Source organism: Gastrolobium bilobum, unplaced genomic scaffold (genome assembly GCF_033153095.1).
Source record: "Gastrolobium bilobum isolate Gb01-03AN ecotype WA unplaced genomic scaffold, APGP_CSIRO_Gbil_v1 utg17957, whole genome shotgun sequence".
Classification (NCBI taxonomy): Eukaryota; Viridiplantae; Streptophyta; class Magnoliopsida; order Fabales; family Fabaceae; genus Gastrolobium; species Gastrolobium bilobum.
The window spans coordinates 97,546-119,014 of record NW_026895645.1 but is presented as its reverse complement, the minus strand read 5'-3'; the positions used below and the strand labels follow the sequence as shown (position 1 = coordinate 119,014).

Here is a 21,469-nt window from a genome sequence, read left to right as displayed (position 1 = left end):
TATAGCGTACTCTGTGATGGGCAACTTGTCATCAACCTCAGCTAAGCCCATATTAGGAGCATGATTCTTATCTCCATGTTTCTCAACAAGTGCCATCCTTCTTAATTCAAGTTGCTTTCTTTTCCTCCTCCTAAAAATTCTTCAATTTCAAGATAGTAGGATTCTAAGAATGAGTTTGAAAATTGTTCTCATTTTGTTATTATCGCTTTATTATCATTAAAACATATATTGTATCTACAAAAACATAGGTTGATCGGGCATTTATGTGGGCGACAATCGAAAAATTAGTCTACAAATTATGTGAGACATTTTGGCAGTTTACCATTGCGCCACGATCCATTAGGGGTTTGCAAAAAAATTGGTTCACTTGCCCTGCCCTTGATCCGACCTTGACCTGAACCTTAAATACCAATATTTTTTGAACTGGTTTAAATACTGACTCACTTTTATTTGGGTCAGTTTTAGACCTGATTTGTTTTAATATTGACCCAAAACTTGACCCATACCCATTATGTGAAAAAAAAAGAAAAAAAAATCACAATTACATTAGAAGAAAAATTTTAACGTAAAACAATTACGTCAAAATTTTTTATAAAAAAAATTCCGCAAAAATTTTTGACGAAAAATATTTTCATCAAAATTTGTGACTAAAAACATTTCTATAAAAAAATTTGACAGAATATTTTTTTTGTCAAATTTTTTTATAGAATCTAAATTTCGTCAAAATATTTCATCAAAAAATATATTCATAAAAAAATTTGAAGAAATACATTTTCATCGAAATTTTTTGAAGGAAATTTTTTTTATCAAAATTCTTTACAGATTTCAAATTTCGGCGAAAGTTTTCGATGGAAACATTTTCGTTAAACTTTTTGACAAAAAAAAAATTTCATCGAAATTTTTAGCGAAACACATTTCAATCAAAAAATTTTGACTAAATATTTTCGTCAAGTTTTTTCATAAAAAATATTTCCATCCAAATTTTCAACGAAACACATTTCAGTAAAAAAATGTCGATAAAAAATTTTGACTGAAAAAATATTTTGTCAAAATTTCGTCGAAAGTTTCGAATGAAAAATTTCCCTCAAAACGATTTCCTTCGAAAATTTCGACGAAACACATTTCCATCAAAAAAATTTGACGAAAAAAAATTTCATCAAAATTCTTTACAGATTTCAAATTTCGGCAAAAGTTTTCGACGAAAAAATTTTCATTAAACTTTTTGACGAAAAAAAAAAATTTCATCGAAATTTTTAGCGAAACACATTTCCATCGAAAAATTTTCAACTAAATATTTTTGTCAAAAATTTTCATAAAAAAATAATTTCATCGAAATTTTCAATGGAACACATTTCTGTATAAAAAAATTCGTAAAAATTTATGACAAAAAATATTTCGATAAAAAGTTTTGACGAAAAAAATATTGTTAAAATTCTTTATAGAATCTAAATTTCGTCGAAAGTTTCGGATGAAACATTTCCCTCGAAACAATTTCCGTCGAAATTTTCGTTAGAACACATTCCCATCGAAATTTTGAACGAAAAACATTTCGTCAAAATTTTTGACAGAATTCTTTTTTCGTTTAAAACATTAGATGGAAGAAATCATTTTCGTTAAAACTTTTGATGGAATCTAAATTTCGATAGAAAAATTATTTTGTAAAAATTTTCATTAGAGAAAAAATTTCGTCGCTTTTCTACAAAAAGTATTCCGACGAAAAAATAATTTTCTGACAATATTTTCGTCGTTTGCAACGTAGAAATTTTGACGAAATTTTGTGAGGAAACCAAGTCAAAAACGGGTCAGATCAGATTTGGCTCACTTCAGAAACCAAGTCAGACCCACTTCAAAAACCAAGTCAGGTCAGATCCGACCCGGTTCTGAACTAGTTCAACAAAATCCAAACCAAGTCAGACTTGACTTGAATCAAATTAAAGCGAGTCGAGTCAAAATACCTGACCTATAAAAACCAACTTGGGTCGAGTCGGACAAAAACCTGACCCGACCTGACCCATGCACAGCCCTACGATCCATAACAATTTGGAAATAACTTTAAAAAATTAAATAATAAAATCATTAATACTTTAGATTTATTCTAGATGAATAGACTAAATTTCATAATGCGAATTTACTGTCTATGAAAGCAAAACGGAAACATCTATTGAAATAATCATTAAATTTTAACAATTAATTAAGATTAGTTCAAAATTCATGGTGGTGCTTTACCAAAGTTAAAAACAATCATGTATACAAAAAAGAAAGGAAAAAGTTAAAAACAATCAATATTAAAATAAATTACTAGAACAGCTCAACAGTGAACATGTACATATATAAACAATATAATAAGAAATGCACATAATATAAAATTACTAACGCATTTTTACCAAAAATTTATAAGAGTTATATTGTAGGAAAAGTGATTGTGTAATGTTATAGGGCAAAAAAATTAAAATAATGCATTTAAATTAAATAATTACGCATTTAATGTTGTTTTGTAAAAAATTACACATCTACTGCACAATGTGACGCCACTTTTGGGCGTCTTCTCCAGGGGACAGATGCCCCAATGGGGCGTCACATGTGACGCCCAAAAGTGGCGTCACATGTGTGCTCTATATATTTCCCCACCCCTCCATTCAATTCACACCTCTTCTCTCACTCTTCATATATCTCTTATCCACCAACATTCCTTTATCTTTAATTTAGTATTTGAATTTTATTTCTTATTCTATTTAAAAATGAGCTCAAATCCTGATTTTGTTCGTGTTGTGTTATATTACAATGGTAGGAAGGTAGAAGGTCGACGATGTGTCATTTTCGAAGGTGAAAAAAGGCCGACACGTATCCGACGCAACACAACCATTGGCGAACTGCATCAGAGAATTCGGCAGAAGTTAAGTCTTCCAGACAACCAATGTATCACTGAGATCACGACAAGGGTGTGGCAAGGTGATAAATACATTAGTTTGAAAGTGCTTGACGATGAAGACTTAGAGATGACAATGGAAGAATTTTGCAACCAGTCAAGGACAGATTTTCTAGAGTTGTATGTCGACATCGCTTCAAACGAGAATGCTCCATACCGGTGAGGTCAGTTTATTTAAATTCTCCCCGTCTTCCAGCTTCTCTTGCCGCTCATGCGTCTCCAGTTTGTAACTTTTCTGAGGGAGATGAAAATGATCCGACTTGGGAAATGCACGACGAAGATGATGATGACGACGATGAAAATATGGCAATTGAAGAACGTCTTCTGGCGGAGGATGCTAGTGCTTCAGAAGGAGATGAATCCCGTGAGATGGGTGCGTCTCAAATCCCAATATTCCATGAACCAGTCGTCGCGCAAATGCCGCAGTTGAATGACGTTGCGTCTGCCCCGTTCGGTATTCACCATGAAGGTAATTGCTCCCATTTGTATATAACTGAATAGATAACTGATTTAATACCTGAATTAGTAAGTTTGTATTAAAAAATTATAATCCGCAATTGCAGTTGACACAGATGTTATTCCTTTTTGGGAAGAAATTTCGCATTATTCCTACATTGATTGGAGTGATCAGAGCGAACAAGAATCATGTACTGATGGTTCTGTCTCTGGATCGGCTTCAATACAAGGTCTGTGGCAACTGGGTGACATGTTATTTGTCAATCAAGAATTTGCAACAAAAAAATATGTCCAAATGGCACTTAAGCACAACCTCATTAGGGAGCATCAAGAAGCCATTGTAATTGAGAGCACGCCTGCAAAGTTGTCTATGAAATGTTGTGCGTATGATCAAGGTTGTCTGTGGCGCGTAAGGGCGATCAGACCGGTGTTTCGTAAAAATTGGAAGATTACGAGATGGGGTGGAAAACACGAATGTGTGAATGAGCACATTTCCCAGGGTCATAGACAGCTCGATGTGGACGTTATTGCAGATCTCGTCATAGGTACGTATTTATTTACCGAGTTGACATGTCAATGTGTAAATTCGTTCGATGTTATCGAGGCTCTGGTATCCTCTTTAATGCAGGGATGATAAAGTCAGAACCATCTGTGTCAATCTCTTTGGTGCAAGAAAGGATAACTGCTAAATATGGCTTTCAAGTTTCCTACAGAAAGGCGTGGTATGCGAAGCAAAAAGCGATGGCAATTATGTACGGTGATTGGGAGGAATCGTATGCTTTTTCGCCAAGGAGGTGCGAATACATGCTTCATTTTTCTCCAGGTTCATTTTATCATATACAAACAAATGATCTTTATGCGGAGCAGAGCTTAGTTTCTGGAAAAAAAGGTTTTTCATCGCATTTTTTGGACGTTTAGACAGTGTTGTGAGGCATTCAAATTTGCCAAACCCGTCATACAAATTGATGGAACACATTTATATGGGAAGTACAAAGGGAAATTGTTGGTGGCCACAACCCAAGATGGTAATAATGAAGGCGAAACTTTGGAAGCATGGGATTATTTTCTCGTTAATATTCGTGCTCATGTTACTACCATGTCAAACATATGTTTGATATCTGATCGGCATCGAAGCATAATATCTGCTGTGGAAAATAACCCTAATTGGCAGCCGCCAAATGCATATCACGTCTTCTGTATTCGTTATATTGCAAGCAATTTCAATCAAAAGTTTCGAAATGAAGATTTGAAGCGGATGTTAAAGAATTTAGGTATACTCATTGACACGATGCGTAATTATTTCTTTCCATTATACTATGAATTTATGTTTAATTCGTTCATGTCCAATTTGTGCAGGTTATACTCCATCAATGGTTGATTTTGAAAGGAATCTCGCGAGTTTCCGTGAAACTAGTCCTCAAATTGCTGAGTGGATTGATGCGATTCCTAAGGAAAAAGTGGTCGCGCGCCTACGATATTGAAGGACGCAGGTACGGTCATATGACAACAAATTTGGCTGAATCTGTCAATAGGGTTTTTAAGGGGGCCAGAAATATGCCTATAACAGCATTGGTTAAGCATACATATAGTCGATTAGTTGCATATTTTGTTGAGAGAGAGGAACAAATGCTATTGCACAACTTCAATCAGCTCATCGTCACTCTAAAGTTGTTGTTGAATTGGTCAAGAAGAACCAGGTAGATGCAACAGGCCACCACGTTCGTGCATACAATGTTGAACATACTGTGTTCGAGGTTGACGCAGGTTGGGAGCGTTCATATTCTGTCAACCTCCCACAGAGATTCTGTCAGTGTGGAAATTTCAAGGCATTTAAGTATCCGTGTAGTCACGTCGTTGCTTCTGCGTTAAGTGTTAGGCAGAGTGCGTTCACTTATGTTGACGACGTCTTTTTGATAACTAACTTGGTCGAGGCTTATTCTTTTCCGTGGGAGCCAATCGGAAACGAGGAAGCAATACCTGAAACGACGTAAATAACATACCTGAATATGTTGCATCCTGGCAACATGTATGAATCCCGCCTGTCTTAGGTACTCTTCGACAACCAGTGGAATAGCACCGGTAAGTGGCCCCCCTTGTGGCTTCCCACGTCTGGTCTTAATTTTTCGTACATGCTCTGTATTCCACACTCGCTATGAAATATGCGCTTTTCGCGTCCTCTTTCGAAGGACCTCCCACCTGTACGGCCCAGGGATGATCCACATGCTGGGATCGGTGGCTCTACATTCGACTCAGATCCCGATGAAGATGATGACTCAGCCATTATCCTCAACTATATAATATAAAACAACATTTAAATTAATCACATGTAACAATCCATTTTATTTACAATTTAGTTAAGCAGTGACATAATTGATTATCACAAAAATTAAGCATATGCGTCATTTATTTAACTAGAATCGAAATTTATGAAGTCCCGCCAAAACGTAGAACAGTTATTTATTTGCAATTAAATAATAATAATACATCGGACAAAAATAATATAATACTAACTGAATACTTAACCCTAGGTCACTACCAACTTGTCCAATGCGTACTAATCATCACACCTAACTAACTACAAAGTTATGCACTCCCGCATTAATAACATCATACATACGAAATTTACGAAGTCCCTAACACTATTTATAAACCACTAATTAATATGCTAAACCCTAATGCATAATTAAAATTTAATAATAATAACTATGTAATAATAAAATTACTATATCATTACAACATTCATAGCATGCCACAAAATTTCTAAGTGACTATCCTAATGTTCCAAGTATCTAATATACAATCAATCCTAACATGTATTACTAACTAGCACTGTTATTTAAATGTATACATATGAGGTATCATGACCTTACCTACGGGAGCGTCTCATTGTGCAACAGATGTGTAATTTTTTACAAAACAGCATTAAATGCGTAATTATTTAATTTAAATGCATTATTTTAATTTTTTGCCAATGTTATAGAGATTAATTTTACGTGCCGTAATTTTCTTTTTTTCTTGTTTTTTTCAAAAGGTGTGGACCCCACGTAAGAAAATTTGTTGTGTCATGTTAAATGACAATTGCAAACCCCTCTCACCAATCAACTTAAACTTTTTGGGCCTGTCCTTCACCTTGATGGCCATCAACAAAAACTTCTCGCAACTTGCACATAAGAAATAAAACTAGGCATGCCATGATGCTGTTGTCCAATGAAAGTTAATTTCTGGACTACATCATATAAACGCGGAATGTTAGGGTGGCCGACCGGAAGACTCTAGAGTAGAGAGAGCGAGGATGATTTTGGTGAGGTGGGGTCTGCCGTGGGATGCGTGCCAACTGAGAATAGTTCTAGAAATTATGGTTTTTGAGGGTTGATGCACTTCTCAAAATATAAAAAACCAATTCAATTAAAAAATTTGAACCATTAAGTGATAACACTTTAATGGTTATATATTTTATGTTATATGTATCTTAAGAGAAATAACAGACGGGAGAATGATATAACAGGACGGGGAACATGGGGCTTCAGTTTGAAACAAAAAAATTTCTTAATCAAGCATATGTCATAAGATCCCTAGGACATGAAATAATATATGCTCATTTATATGACGAAGAAAATGCTTCTAATATGAGGTTAGACAACACAAACTTAGGAAAACATAAATTAACTATTCCAACTAGGAATAAGATATCCCATGACCAAGATCAAAACCCACAAATCTCATTATTAATGTAAACTCCAAATCCCCAATAACATAATAATTCTCAACTTACAAGTACATGGTAGATTATTACAATAATCATAAAATCAGCCCGTTCTGCATTGAACAGGAGAAAAACAATGGTCAATATGGAATCTGCCCATTACTCGCCATCCCAGAGTTCTTCAGTTGTTTTGTACCCAGCAGATGTGGGGCTAACGAAAATATCCCCAGTAACTATTCTCTCCTGTTTCAATAAATCAGAAAGTTGAAATGAAACAATGTGTGTATACTATCACTTAAGTTTCTTAAACTACTTGGATTTGCCTTTGCACATAAACTAATTTAGAAATATCAATATACTTGGAGTAAATTTTCTGTACTCTTACTACATACATACTCCCCCACTAATATTTGAAATAAGTGGACTGACGTGACATTAAAAAAAAAAAAGTGGGTGGAATAAATGTAGTTATGTTAATCATGTTTTACTAATTTTAATAGGTGGTGCGTTGAGATCTCAGTACTAGAAGAATACTCAAAATGTATTCCACTACTTGTCTAGCAATTAAAATGCTAAATGAAAAGTACAAAGCTCTTGCATGAAGTGACTTGCCTGCTTTATTTCAGAGAAGCTGGCTAGCAAATCTGCGGGTATAGACCAGTCAAATAGATCAAAGTTTTCCTTGATCCTCGCAGTATTTGTGCTCTTGGGCAGTACACTGTGACCCATTTGTAGTCCCCATCGAAGAGCTATTTGCGCTGGGGTTTTCCCCAGCTTCTCTGCATTAATGTGCAGAACTCGATTATTAAGAATGTTACTCTCACTGAGTCCTTTACCAAGTGGTGAATAAGCCTGAATAAGAACATTGATAATGGTAAGAAGTCAGCGAAATAGCAGCTCATAATCATAAAAAATTTCTAACGTTATACTCAAATTGCTACAAAATGTCTACTATATCAATAGTTCCTTCAAGTCCTTTATATTCTGTTACAAAACTAGCCATATGGAAGGTCTGCTCCGGTAGGAGTATAACTCAACAATAATAAAAGAGAGGTCATGAGAGTTATGGCAGATGTTATGAAATAAATTTTAGATATAAGTAGGAACTTCTTACAAGATAGACTAGCAATTGTTTCGTGAGTGTTTGGCTAAGAATCTTCCTCATATTTAGGGTCAAGTCCCTCGGCAAGAGAGTGCTCTTGTATCCTTTGCTTACTTTAAGAAAGAAAATCTTCCTTTTTCTTTTTCTTTTTTTAGTTCTAACAGTCAATTCTTGAATTTTTATATTAACCATAGTCATATTCATACATATGTAATCACCCATAATTATCATGCACGACCTTAACTTTGCATACTCACAGATAAGTGCACTCCCTTGGATTCACAGAAAGCATGTAATTTTGGCTGCGGAAGTGAAGGATGCAATTCCACTTGGTTGACAGCTGGAGGCACATGCGCCACATCCAACAGATCCTGAAGCTTCTTTACAGAGAAGTTGCTGACCCCTATAGCTCGAGCCTTTCCAGAATTGTACAGTGCCTCCATTGCTCTCCATGTGCTAGGTATGTCAGGTTTGGTAAGTTGTCCATTTTTCATGCTAACTGGCCAGTGTATCTACAAGAGCATATATATGGCCAAGAAAGTCTTAATATAAGAAATTGACTTCAGAAACACTGTTCAAAACAGAACAGAAATTGATGTAGGAAGAAATTAATTTCATTGTGATTTACACACTAGGTAGAGATCCACATAGTCCAGTTGCAAATCCCGCAAAGTTCTATCAAATGCCTTTGGGACATCTTCTGGCAAGTGATCGGTACACCTAGGACGTGTCAATTAAAATAGATAATAAATAAATTAATTACGGGCATCAAAATGATAACATATGTTTTAAAGAACAAATTAGCAAGAAAAGTTCTAATAAACCCCAGAATTCTGTAGACTTTGTTATTAAGAAAGTCCTTCCCTTTTTATAGAAATTGTTCAAGCATCTAAACAATAACATATGATCAAAATAGTACTTTGATTGAAAAAAGAGGCAGAACTATAGGCTTTACTAAGAGATGGCTAATCTGGTAGATTCATAGATAATGAAAAAATTAGGTAAAGGTTAAAAAAAAATACTATCTGTAGTAACTTTGAAGAATTGAAAAACACCAAAATATAGAACAATAATTTGCTACTGTAAAAATCATTAATGATGCTAATCTCAGAATTTCTCCTCTTTCTGTACAAGGATAAATTGAGCAATGATTTAACTCGCAAAACTTAGGTAACGTAATAAAATTCAATAACTTCAAATTAAGAATCCTTTCAAATAATAGGAAAGATAATTCATGAAAATATTGTGGGAATCTCACCTATTAAATTGAGTTTTCAATAAATATGGATTAAGAATTAGAGTAACGACGCTCAAGGAATCTCCTATAGTAACTGAATGCATAGATAACCTTAGCAACAAAGTAGTTAAACGGATATAGAGAAGAACATATAAAAAAAGACAAACCACAGCTTGGAGGTGATCCACATATCTTCACGCTTAACTACACCATCAGCAAACAACTTCTTCAAGGCATCACCAATCTATTTAGAATTTACAATACGTTAATAGATAAAGAGAGTGCCACAACAGTGTAATAGTAAAAAGGGGATAAAGACTGCAATAGTAACTATACATTTAAATTCTACAACCAACATAATGAATGGTGAATTTCACTTTATGGTGGCCCTAAAAGTTGTTAACTGTTAGTTCTTGCTTTAATCCGCAGAATGTTTGCAGGAAAGGGAGGAGGAAAAGAGGAAAAGGCCTCCACTGGCCCCAAAAGAGGGGCAAAGAAGACGGAGGCATGGAGCATATGCACCCAACTCTATTTAGGGGTGTAACAGACCTATTCTTCAGAATGAATATCTTGTAAATGAGCTAAATAAAAGTTGTTTTTTATTTTTTGTTTACGATAAATAAACAAATTCAAACTAAATCTTCACTTTGCAACAAAACAAGCTTGAGTGGAGCATAAACCTAGACAGTGGACAAGCTGAGCATGTTTAGAATTATAAGCAAACTTAACCACATTTTATTTCATACAAATTTAAACTTACTAAAGGGACCACATTAAATTCTAGATCCTGCAGTTTCTCATTCTTTTAGACAAAGAAGGATCTTACTATTTGCATAACTTTACACATCTCAGCTTAGTTAAATCTACTCTATTCCCTCCTTGCAGGTTACCTTCTATAAACTACAGCTAGGAGTGTAAATAGGTCACGCGGCCTATCAGTGGCCTATGTTAAATGGGCCTTACTTCATATATTTAGTAAAATAGAACAAGTTTAGGCCTTAAGAAAAACCTATTTAGAAACAGGCTATAGGCCTACTTTTACAAAACATGTCCTATGAGCCTACATGCCAGGTTAAGTAATAAAATAATATTATTTTGTTCACCAAAAAAAAAAAAAATATTATTTTAGTTATTTTTTAATTCTTGATAAATCTTGAAGGCCTAATAGACATAAATAGGCTAATAGGCATAGGTTAGGCATCTTGATTTTTAAATATAGATTAGGTCAGACCTATAATTTAGCCTACACCAGGTTAATAGATTAGGCCAGACTTAGAATGTTTTACATAAGCCTACTTATTTAGGCCAAAGCCTAGCCTAATTCAGCTCATTTACACCCCTAACTACAGCCGTCACGAGCAGTGCAGGGGCATGTGGTCTTGTGGCTCCAAATCTCAACAGTTTTATAATCTCATCACCAGCTAAGTAGTAAAACTGGATTGATATATAATATAATTAATAGGGAATATAAATTCATATCCTCTTCTCCATTTGTTGCTAGTTCTTTCCCATTCAACTGTAGCTCATCTGGTTGTGTAAAACTCACTTGAAAAGAAAAAGTGCACAAAGAATTCCATTTTACATTTTGTATTAGACATTTTTCAGCCCTATGCATTTTAACTGCAGCCAACAGCATGGCCTCCAGATCTCCATAAGCAGTTCTAGAGTAAAGAGAATGAAGAAAACCAGCAGCTTTAAGAGTTTATTTCTGCTTCTAAATGATGTAAACTCATTTAAATTATGTAAAACAAATTGCATGACAATAGTAGAACAGGTCTACCTTCTCAAGTCAGCAATCCTATTTACAATATTATATAATCTGGACAAATATCCTAGCTTTGTAATAACATTGTATTACAATTTTACCAAAAAAAAAATAAAAAAAATTGTATTACTTTGGTTTAGTTATGTTAATTGGTTAGAGCTTTCTTCTTCTTCGCATGTCAAAAATTTTGTTTTTTGGTAATTCACTGGGGCCTAAACCCAAATCAAAACAAACAAGCTTACAATAGGGAGTAGCAACTTCAATTTCATCATGTAAAACTCACTACTGAGTTCACGAGGAGGATATCCAGTACTTTTGGTTCGTTACACTCATTTATTCTAATAGTTAAGTTTGTTCTAATTCTGCTTTTTCTTTTATGCATAAACATATATGCAGTTTGCTTTATGCTATCCGTACAAGTCTACTAAAGCTCTGTTCTCTTCATTTCATTCATCAATGCTACTCAATTGCTTTACATGGTCAGTGTAATAGAACTATAGAAGCATATTTGCATTTTGCAATGGAGAGTAAATCATTAGTCTTCAAATCAGTAAACTATCCATAAAAAAAAAAAAAAAAAAAGGCATAACTTTCTTACTATAAAACTCTAGCACTGTGCCACAACAAAATTCACCTAATTCCAGCATGCAGAATATAACCACAAAGTTTCACACTCCATATTTCTCACAAAACATAAAAAATGAATACAAAGAAAATGCTTCAAGTATCTAGGCATAGCCACAGCTCCTCCAGAATGAGAAAGATGGTTGATTTCCCCCAAATTCCGAAAACACATCACACAAACAAAAGAAAGACGATAGGTTTTATGTGGCCTACACACCGATAACATGTTATCGTCCACCAGCTTAAGCTTTTGGGTTGAATTGGTTCTTTACAGATCTTAATCCACAATTCAGATACGTAATCCAAGCCAAACAAGAGCCTTAAGGACCCTAACCATAGAGCTACCATTCCCTCCACAAAGATTTGGTAGCACTAGATTCTAGCTAGTCCTTCAGGGGGACAGTTATATTGGACAAAGTTAATTTAATGTTTATAACAGTCTATGTTATATATTTTTTCTGTATATGTTTACCTTTATGATTTTCATATTTTAAACTCGGATTGTTTATCCCCCAACAACAATGAGGGGCTAGCCCAAACGGGCCGTACCCCGAGGGCATGGTGCCCGGAGAAGGTTGAATGGGGATACCTCCTGGCAATGTACCAAAAAAAAAAAAAAAAAGTGTGTGTCCTTTTGAGAGAGATGAATCAACAAACTATGGAAAAGAGTGAGTGGAGGGAAAAATTTATAATTTAAAATTTAAAAAACACACTACATTCATCTAAAACGACCAGACTGCTATTGATAGTTTTTGTACTGCAGGAACAGAAATTGAGATAATATTTATTCTTAAGTTTCTTACATAATTAAGCATATGCAAAACTATTAAAATCTTTTCTTTATGTTTAAATGTCTGTTTTCGTTGTTCACTAGAACTCATAACAAAATAACTGACCACCGATCACAAATTCAGCAAAAGATACACACACTGAAGCTTTAAATTTTCATCCCAAAAAAAAAAAAAAAACTTTCCTGGCTTGGCCTTCTTTTTTTTTTTGATTTATAGAAGAAGAATTTTTTTGAGACAAACAGAAAGGACGATAAGGACAAAAAAAAAAAAAAAACCAAAAGAAAATTTGAAAACCAGTTTGCTCAATAACAACTCTATTTCTATTGAACAGTTTTAATTATTTTCATCTTGTAGTTGCAAAATGAAAAGTAATATACAATAACTCTTGTGGTATAACAAATATAATGTACTTTGCAATTAATGAGAAAATTGCTCAATTATATCAGTGTTAATTTAAAATAACTGTCACCTCCTTTTCATTGCCATAAATCTGAGCACAATCTATATGGCGATATCCAACGTCGACAGCAGTGGCTATGGCATCGTAAATAACTCGAAGGTAAGTTTAAAATATGAAAATCATTATCACCTGTGTTCAACTCGAAGGTATCTTAGCCCCTGTGTTCAACTCGAAGAATCGAAGATCATTATCACCCATTTTCTACACTGCAGAACAAAACAAAACTCAGTGAAAGATAGAGAGAGAATGGGAGTATGGGACAATGAACAAGTCAATGGAAGTACGCAAATGGAAGACAATGAATTCGTTTAACGCTTAGACATTACATAACAACACATTAGATGCCTAACTAGAGAATCTCTATGTGAAATGTCTTCCGTTGATATTCTGCCACGTGTGCTCACTAACCAGGCATGAATATATACCCCCGCTCACGCAGTCCACGTGGGGTATATATAATATTTTTTTTTTTTGGAAACGTGGTATATATATTTCTTGTATTTATAAAGTCTATCGACTATCGTTATGTCGAAAGTTGATATCATATATAAAAATTTGTAAAATACTAGTATATGTCATATTTATTATCATTTTAATTTTACTATTCTTACTACTTGTTTAATTACGGTTGAATCAATTTGAAATCAACGGGTTGAAAATGAGGAAAATTAATTGTTATTGATTTTAAATTGATCTAACAGTAAATAAATAATTAGTGAGAGTGATAAGATTAAAATGATGGTAAGTATAGCATTTCCCAAAATATTGTATTTGATTATGATTTAATTCTTACAAGATTTAATATGAATAATTAAGATAATAAATGATTATAGTTTAATGGTTAAGTTAATAAAAATAAAAGTTTAAACATACATACAATTATTAATCTACTTGCATCTACATGCGAGTCATTAGATGCAAGTGCAATCATTGACTATTATTGAAAGCATAATTTTTACATATGTGAAGTTATTTTATCACATTATAAAAAGTTATCTCGTGCAAATATCAAAACGACATCATTTTGGAGTTTGAAAAAAAAAATGGTGGGCACTTCGAAAAAAATTCTCATTGCAATAGAGAAAAAAATTTCCCAAAATGCCTTACATTTTTTCCAAAACCGTAAAACAATGTCATTTTTGTCTTCAAATAGAAGAAATATTTTTTCTATATAATTATATATTTTTGGACCAGTATAGCAAGTCCCACAAATTGTACAATATTAGGGCTTATTAATATGTAGGTATCCTAGAGACAATGTGTTTTGTCATATAAACATTTTTCACTATTTGTTATTTCATGTTAATTTACTTTGAGAAAATTTATCTTTATCATATTTTATCTCACCTTTATATTTATGGTTAATATGCATTTAAAGATATGTATGGATAGAATGAGTGTTCACTTGAGGATCTATGAAGGGATCATGATCATGAAAACTCAAGTATACTGCATATTTATCGCATGAATCTTATTCGGAGTCTTGAGTCATCAAGAAAGGGCATTGGTCATCTCAACAAGATTCACACGACGTCATCTTCTTATATGGAGATAAAAAGTAAGGACCTCAAGGAATATAAGTATGGAGATGTCTTAACTGAAGTTGTGCATGGATTTGTTAGAGCACAAATGGCACTGAACTGACCAGCTGAGAGACTTCACAAGAATTCATTATAGAGGGTATCATTGGATTTGTAATATTTTCCATATTTTGGTAATGTGGATCATCCTAGGCTTGAGGATGTCATCGAACACTATATCCTAGGGTTATGCTTGGACTGTAGGATGTCATTGAACACTATATCCTTGGGTTATACTTTGACTGTATGATTCTATATGCCTGAAAAATTAGGAGAACAATGTACGCTTGGGTATGACTCAAAGTTATAAGTATAAATGGGCATGCCGATAGGACTCATACCCCTACAAGGGATTAGTCGTTCACAAAATCGATAAGGTTTGGATGACTTATATTAGACTTAGAAATTTGTGCATAATAAAGGATCATGAAAAGTCATGGATTCGCCTTAGAGTTCATAAAAAAAGACCAATAGTTCTACGGAAAAAGCTTTATTTAGTCATATAAGATAAACGAATCTTTATCCTAACTCTAAACTAAATGTGAACAAAGTTTTGAGGGATGATGCTGAAATGGTATCCAAATCAGAAAAGATAGATCACTTGATCAACTCAATTAGTTTTGGGGCCACAAAATATTTCTAGTGTCTTATATGGTAATTAGATAAATTGGACTCATTAAAGAAGTTTAATTGGTTACACATCAATATTGTTCTTAATGGCATGGTATAGCACGTTTGGGCCCATTATGATTTATTTGGCCTGGATAAGGTTATAAGTGAAATAGGTTTGAGTGAGACTCCAAGCCCGTTAGAATGCACCCCATTAAGGCTATTAGTGGCGAAATTATTTTTGTCACGAGCCTAAATGTGTCAAAAGGCTCGATAAGATCTTGGGTCATGAATCCTAGAAAGTCAAGGAGTTGACTTGGTTAAACTTTTAATTTGATGAAATCTTAATTTTGAACTTAAATTTTGAATTTAAACTCAAAAAAAGAGCTAGAATATGAAAGATTTAAATTCAAGTTTAAATATAAATAAGAGAAAAAAGTTGGGGATAATTCTAATTTATACATTAAGATTAAATTAAATTGGAAATTCTTACATTCAGGTTAATAATATAAAATATGAAGCATTATCCAATAAGGATTGGATAAAACTTCATGAAACAACTAGGACATTTGAGTTTTGGATTTAAATGTGGTGGTTATTGATACACACTCCACCAAGTAAGGATATGATAAAGGTGAAATTCAAACTTAGAGCTTCATGAACCAATTTGAATTCGACTACTTGAATGTTTTTTCTTCTTTTTAATTCGTGTGTTTAACCACTAATTCAATTGTGGGATACATGCTTTATTAAGGAAGAATGTAGCCGCCCCATCTCCTTGTTGCGCCACCTTAGTGCCTCATTAGACTTGTCCAAAACAAACACTTCATAGCATCCATCCTTGCTTGTGCCTAGCAAGCTACCAAGGAAAAAGGGATCAAGAAGAAAGAGTTTTCACTCGTCATTAAGGGACAATCGTGTAGATCACTGTTAGAGGATATTATAATGACCCACATCATTGAATTGTATAATTGGGAATTATTTAAGGATTCAAGGAGATTTATGTGATAAAGAATTCAATTCTTTCCATTCAAGTCATTTAGGGGCCAAAATGCAATTATGGAAAGTTTAGGGACCAAAGTGCAAATATCCACAAGTTGTCCTAAACTTAATTATGATGTTATAATATGCAAATTTATGGGTTGGAAATGCCTTTCTTAATTGTTAAATATGTGTTTTAGGTTATGTTATAATTTAATGAAGTTTCAAGGACCAATTAGCAAATTTAGAAAGTTTAAGTCATAAATGGTCAAAGCTTCATCGTTTAAGTGATTAAGACTTAAGATTTTTTTTCCAAAAGCCTTCTTCTCCTTTTCGCGAATGTCCATGGCCGAGCAACCATAGGAAGAGCAAACTAAGCTTGTACTTCACCATTCTTCAAAACACATATGTTATTTTACAACATTGGAGTGTGACCTAACTAAGAAAACCTACCAACTTGTTTCCATAGAAAAGCTTTGTGTGAGGAGATATCATCATTTAAAGAATTCGATCATGATGAAGTTATTGAGGCTATGAAAGATTTTCAACTACTTTGTCTTGGAGACTTTATCTTAGGTTGATTTTGTGGTGTTTTATGGTAAGAAACCTAAGCTTACCTTCTTGATTCTTGAAATTTATGATTCTCGGTTTTCATGAAATTATGGATTTGATATTGATAGGTTTTGGTTGGGATTTTAAAGGTGGGTTATGTTCCTTGGATGATGTAGTGTTGAAGTACTAAACCATAGATATTGGAAGCTTTGAAATGATGATGAACTCACCTTGCCAAGACTTGTGCCATTCTTGAATCAGAGGCTTGGAAGTGTGTTTAAACTTGTTTGTGTAAAGAAAGAATGGCTAAATAACAATACAAGAGGGAGGTGAATTGTGTTTTAATTTTTTTAGCAAATAACAAAGAAAAATAAAAGTCCTTTTTTCAAGAAAGTATGCAAGAGAGATTTAACAATTAACAAAAAATTTGAAACCCTTAAAACAGATTCATATTATCAAGAACAACAAATCAAAGAAGAGTAATATGCAACGGAAAATAAAAAGAGTAAGGGAAGAGAAGATAATACCAGGATATATCCTGGTTCACTTTCTACCACTGAGAGCTACATCCCGACTGAGGCCGATCATTCCACTATCATCAAGCTTGAAGAAATCTTTTTACAAGAGGAATTTTACAAGACCTGTGACTTACCTGATCACGGTTAACCTAAACCCTAGGATCACTCTCCTTGAACCAAAACCAAAATTCAATTGGAATTTTACAAGACTGTGACCAACCCCTTGACCACTCTTAACCTAAACCCTATAATTACTCCAATTGAACCAATCACATAAGTAGAACAACCTCCCCAAATTTAGAATTACAAAGAAAAATAGAAGAAGAAGAAGATTAAAGAACTTTCTCTCTCTAGAATATCAAATTTAAGTATAATGCATATTCTTGGATGATTCTAATTCTAATGCATGTAATAATATGCTCTCTTACGTTTCTGAACCCTAAGATCCTGTTTGGATCCTCTATTTTTTAAGCTAGAAGTTACTTATAAGCTAAAACTAAAAAAAGAGCTTTAAAAAATAGCCTAAAAGCTGTTTGATAATTACATAAAAATTTCAGCATAAAAGCACATATTTCAAGAAAATTATCTCTCTCTATCTTTAGAGCTCTTCATTTAAAAAGAAGCACACAATTCAAGAAAATCAGGTAAGAGCTTAAAAAAAGCTCCTCCTAAGAGCTTTTAGCTTTTAGCTTTTTTCTTCATTATAAAAAAGAGCTTTTCTCAAAATTTGTTTTGCCTAACTTATGCTTATAAGTAGCTTCTAGCTTAAAAAAAGAGGATCCAAACAGGCACTAAGATATGATTTTATAGCAACCCAAGTCGGTTTAGAAAAGATAGAAAAAGATTTGATTCGGATTTAAAAAATAATTACACAATTCCCAATAAATATCTAGAGATATGAGAAGCCATATCCAGATATTCTAGGTTCTGATATCCGGATACTATATCTGGATGCACAACTCACATATTTGGATATTTAATCACAGCAACCCAAATGCAGCCGGATTTGATTCAAATCATTTCTAATTAATTCTTTCACACTTCTCACACATGAATGCATGCTTCTAGCATCAATATTATAGTGTTATACATGTGTGAGACTTGTATGCATGAGTTTATGTTCCTAAATGCAAACTAAAGAGATACAGCTCAATAAACTCAACTTCATACAACCTAATGATACTTAATCAAAATACAAGCAACAATTATCTTCAAGTGTCTTCATCCTTTAAGTCTTCTAGGTCCTTTCTTCATTTGAATCTTTGACTTTATTGTTGACTTTGCACATTTGAATTACTTCTTCACTTTTGCATGTTGCCTTGGTCTTCTAGTATCATTTAGGACTTGTTGCGCTGCCATCTAACCTGTACATCCGTGTTGAGCTTGTTGGTACTTTGTAATCATCAAAACTTCAAATGTATAAGCTTGGAAACCTATGGTTCAACAGTTTGAAGCTAGGAAACCATTTCTAGTATCATTCCAAGTAATTACAAGGTAAGAAATCCTTACTTTCCTTTAGTTTTCATGGTTGATTACATAATGTAGTATTTTTTGATGAATAGTGTTAACATGGTCATGACTTTAAATGGGCTTCAATTGATATGGAATATATGATAAAAATGGTGCTTAACAGAGGAAAATTTATGAAACAATCATTTGAACCATTGCTGGAATTATGGTTTAAGATTAAAATAAGGGTGCATTATGTTTTGAACTTTGGAAGTGAACTTTAATGATGGTTCTTACTTGTGTAATGATATAGTGGTGAATCTTGTGATATTCAAGTGGAAAAACAAGTGTTGGAACCATTGGTGAACCAAGACCTTGATTCTTGAAAATATCAAGAATATGGTAAGTTGTCAAATTTAAGCTTCTTGGATAAATGATGACTATTGGAATGATGTTTCATGAGTAATATGTGTTTATGACTATATCCACATTCTTTAGTATAGGTTTCCATAGTGTGGACTGATAAATGATATTTATTATACTTATTTATTACTCTTGGTTAGTATTTTTAGTATTTATTTGAGTTAAATAAAGATTTTTTGGGTAAAATTTGAATTCTAGATTTTAATTGGGTTTAACTGATTTTTGTCAGAATTTTTCAAATTTACACTACTTTTGTATATTGGCCATATCTCACTCTACATATGTCCGATTGACTCCTTTCTTGTTTTTTTTTCAGCTAACAGAAAGGGCTACAATCGCTATTTCAGCCACTAAAGCCCAATTCGGACGGGAAGATGATCGAAAATCAAGCCCAAGTTTGTCACGAGTTGCTGCAGTTTTAATTAGTTAATTGGATTTAACTTTGTAATTGGGAACCCAATCTTTATGAGCCTCAAATCTATTATTTATCTTTTATTTCCTTTTATACTAGGTCAGACTTGTAAAGCCTATATAAAGGCATGATTAGGAGACCTTGTTATTTAGTTTTAGTTTTAGTTTTCGTTTTGAGAGTTTAAGTTTTTACAATTTCAAGATTCAATTGCAATTTACGTTTTCTCTCTTCTACTCTTTTGTTCTTCTTTATTTTCTTAATCTCAATTATGGTTTTCTACTTAGCCATGTTAGGCTAAGCGTTCTTTAATCAATCTAAGAATTAAGGATTCTGCGGTTGAATCCGGAGGACCTACGCTTCATCTTGATCCAAATCGTTTCTCTTCCTTCAACTCGGATTCGAGTTATGCGATTGCAGCCAAGGTAAGTGATTGAAAATTAGATTTAATATTTAGGTTGATTAACCCGATGATCTTAAGTCAAACGGGCTGATACTTTGCGCGAGTAGATGCGCCGTATTATTCAAACGCTAGGCGATCGTCTAGAGGGGGGTTCCTAAGCAATTGCAGGGATTCCGAATTGCTTAGGGTCAACCACAATTTGGTAATCATTTGTCCAATGATGGATATCTTGGAATCGTAATTCTTTGGTTGATTGCTTTTAATTGATAATTTTAGTTTTTAAATCCTTGTTTTTACTTTTTATTTTTAATCAAACAAACCCCCTTTTTTACTTCTTGTTTTTAATTGATCGATTAAGATCCTTGTAAATTCCTTGAGAGACGATTCAGGTTGCCCACTTTATTACAAACCTTTGTTTTTACAAAACTGATTAATTTGAGTGAGTTTGATAGCTCACGTCATGGACTTTACAAGATTTCATTATAGAGGGTATCATTGGATTTGTAATATTTCCCATATTTTGGTAATGTGGATCATCCTAGGCTTGAGGATGTCATCGAACACTATATCCTAGGGTTATGCTTGGACTGTAGGATGTCATTGAACACTATATCCTTGGGTTATACTTTGACTGTATGATTCTATATGCCTGAAAAATTAGGAGAACAATGTACTCTTGGGTATGACTCAAAGTTATAAGTATAAATGGGCATGCCGATAGGACTCATACCCCTACAAGGGATTAGTCATTCACAAAATCGATAAGGTTTGGATGATTATATTAGACTTAGAAATTTGTGCATAATAAAGGATCATGAAAAGTCATTGATCCGCCTTAGAGTTTATAAAAAAAGACCAATAGTTCTATGAAAAAAGCTTTATTTAGTCATATAAGATAAACGAATCTTTATCCTAACTCTAAACTAAATGTGAACAACGTTTTGAGGGATGATGCTGAAATGGTATCCAAATCAGAAAAGATAGATCACTTGATCAACTCAATTAGTTCTAGGGCCACAAAATATTTCTAGTGTCTTATGTGGTAATTAGATAAATTGGACTCATTGAAGGAGTTTAATTGGTTACACATCAATATTGTTCTTAATGGCATGGTATAGCACGTTTGGGCCCATTATGATTTATTTGGCCTGGATAAGGTTATAAGTGAAATAGGTTTGAGTGAGACTCCAAGCCCGTTAGAATGCACCCCATTAAGGCTATTAATGGCGAAATTATTTTCGTCACGAGCCTAAATGTGTCAAAAGGCTCGATAAGGTCTTGGGTCATGGATCCTAGAAAGTCAAGGAGTTGACTTGGTTAAGCTTTTAATTTGATGAAATCTTAATTTTGAACTTAAATTTTGAATTTAAACTCAAAATAAGAGCTAGAATATGAAAGATTTAAATTCAAGTTTAAATATAAATAAGAGAAAAAAGTTGGGGATAATTCTAATTATACATTAAGATTAAATTAAATTGGAA

At 33.4% G+C, this 21,469-nt stretch overlaps 1 protein-coding gene and 1 pseudogene across 1 annotated transcript; one reads left to right on the top strand and one right to left on the bottom strand.

The window, feature by feature from the left end:
- Positions 1–3,343: 3,343 nt before the first annotated feature.
- On the top strand, positions 3,344–5,373 carry LOC133286452 (uncharacterized). The gene is made up of 6 exons (XM_061483874.1): positions 3,344–3,395; positions 3,490–3,612; positions 4,011–4,271; positions 4,378–4,653; positions 4,739–4,839; positions 4,999–5,373. Exons 1-6 carry the CDS (start codon positions 3,344–3,346, stop codon positions 5,371–5,373), a joined length of 1,188 nt encoding a protein of 395 aa, XP_061339858.1.
- Positions 5,374–7,084: 1,711 nt separating this feature from the next.
- On the bottom strand, positions 7,085–13,278 carry LOC133286414 (NADPH-dependent aldo-keto reductase, chloroplastic-like; annotated as a pseudogene).
- Positions 13,279–21,469: the final 8,191 nt, after the last annotated feature.

Coding starts and splice junctions, on each gene's coding strand:
- LOC133286452 (XM_061483874.1), top strand. CDS start 3,344: ATGCCGCAGTTGAATGACGTTGCGTCTGCCCCGTTCGGTATTCACCAT. Junction 3,396..3,489: donor GTTCGGTATTCACCATGAAG/GTAATTGCTCCC, acceptor CCGCAATTGCAG/TTGACACAGATGTTATTCCT. Junction 4,840..4,998: donor ATGCGATTCCTAAGGAAAAA/GTGGTCGCGCGC, acceptor TTTTGTTGAGAG/AGAGGAACAAATGCTATTGC.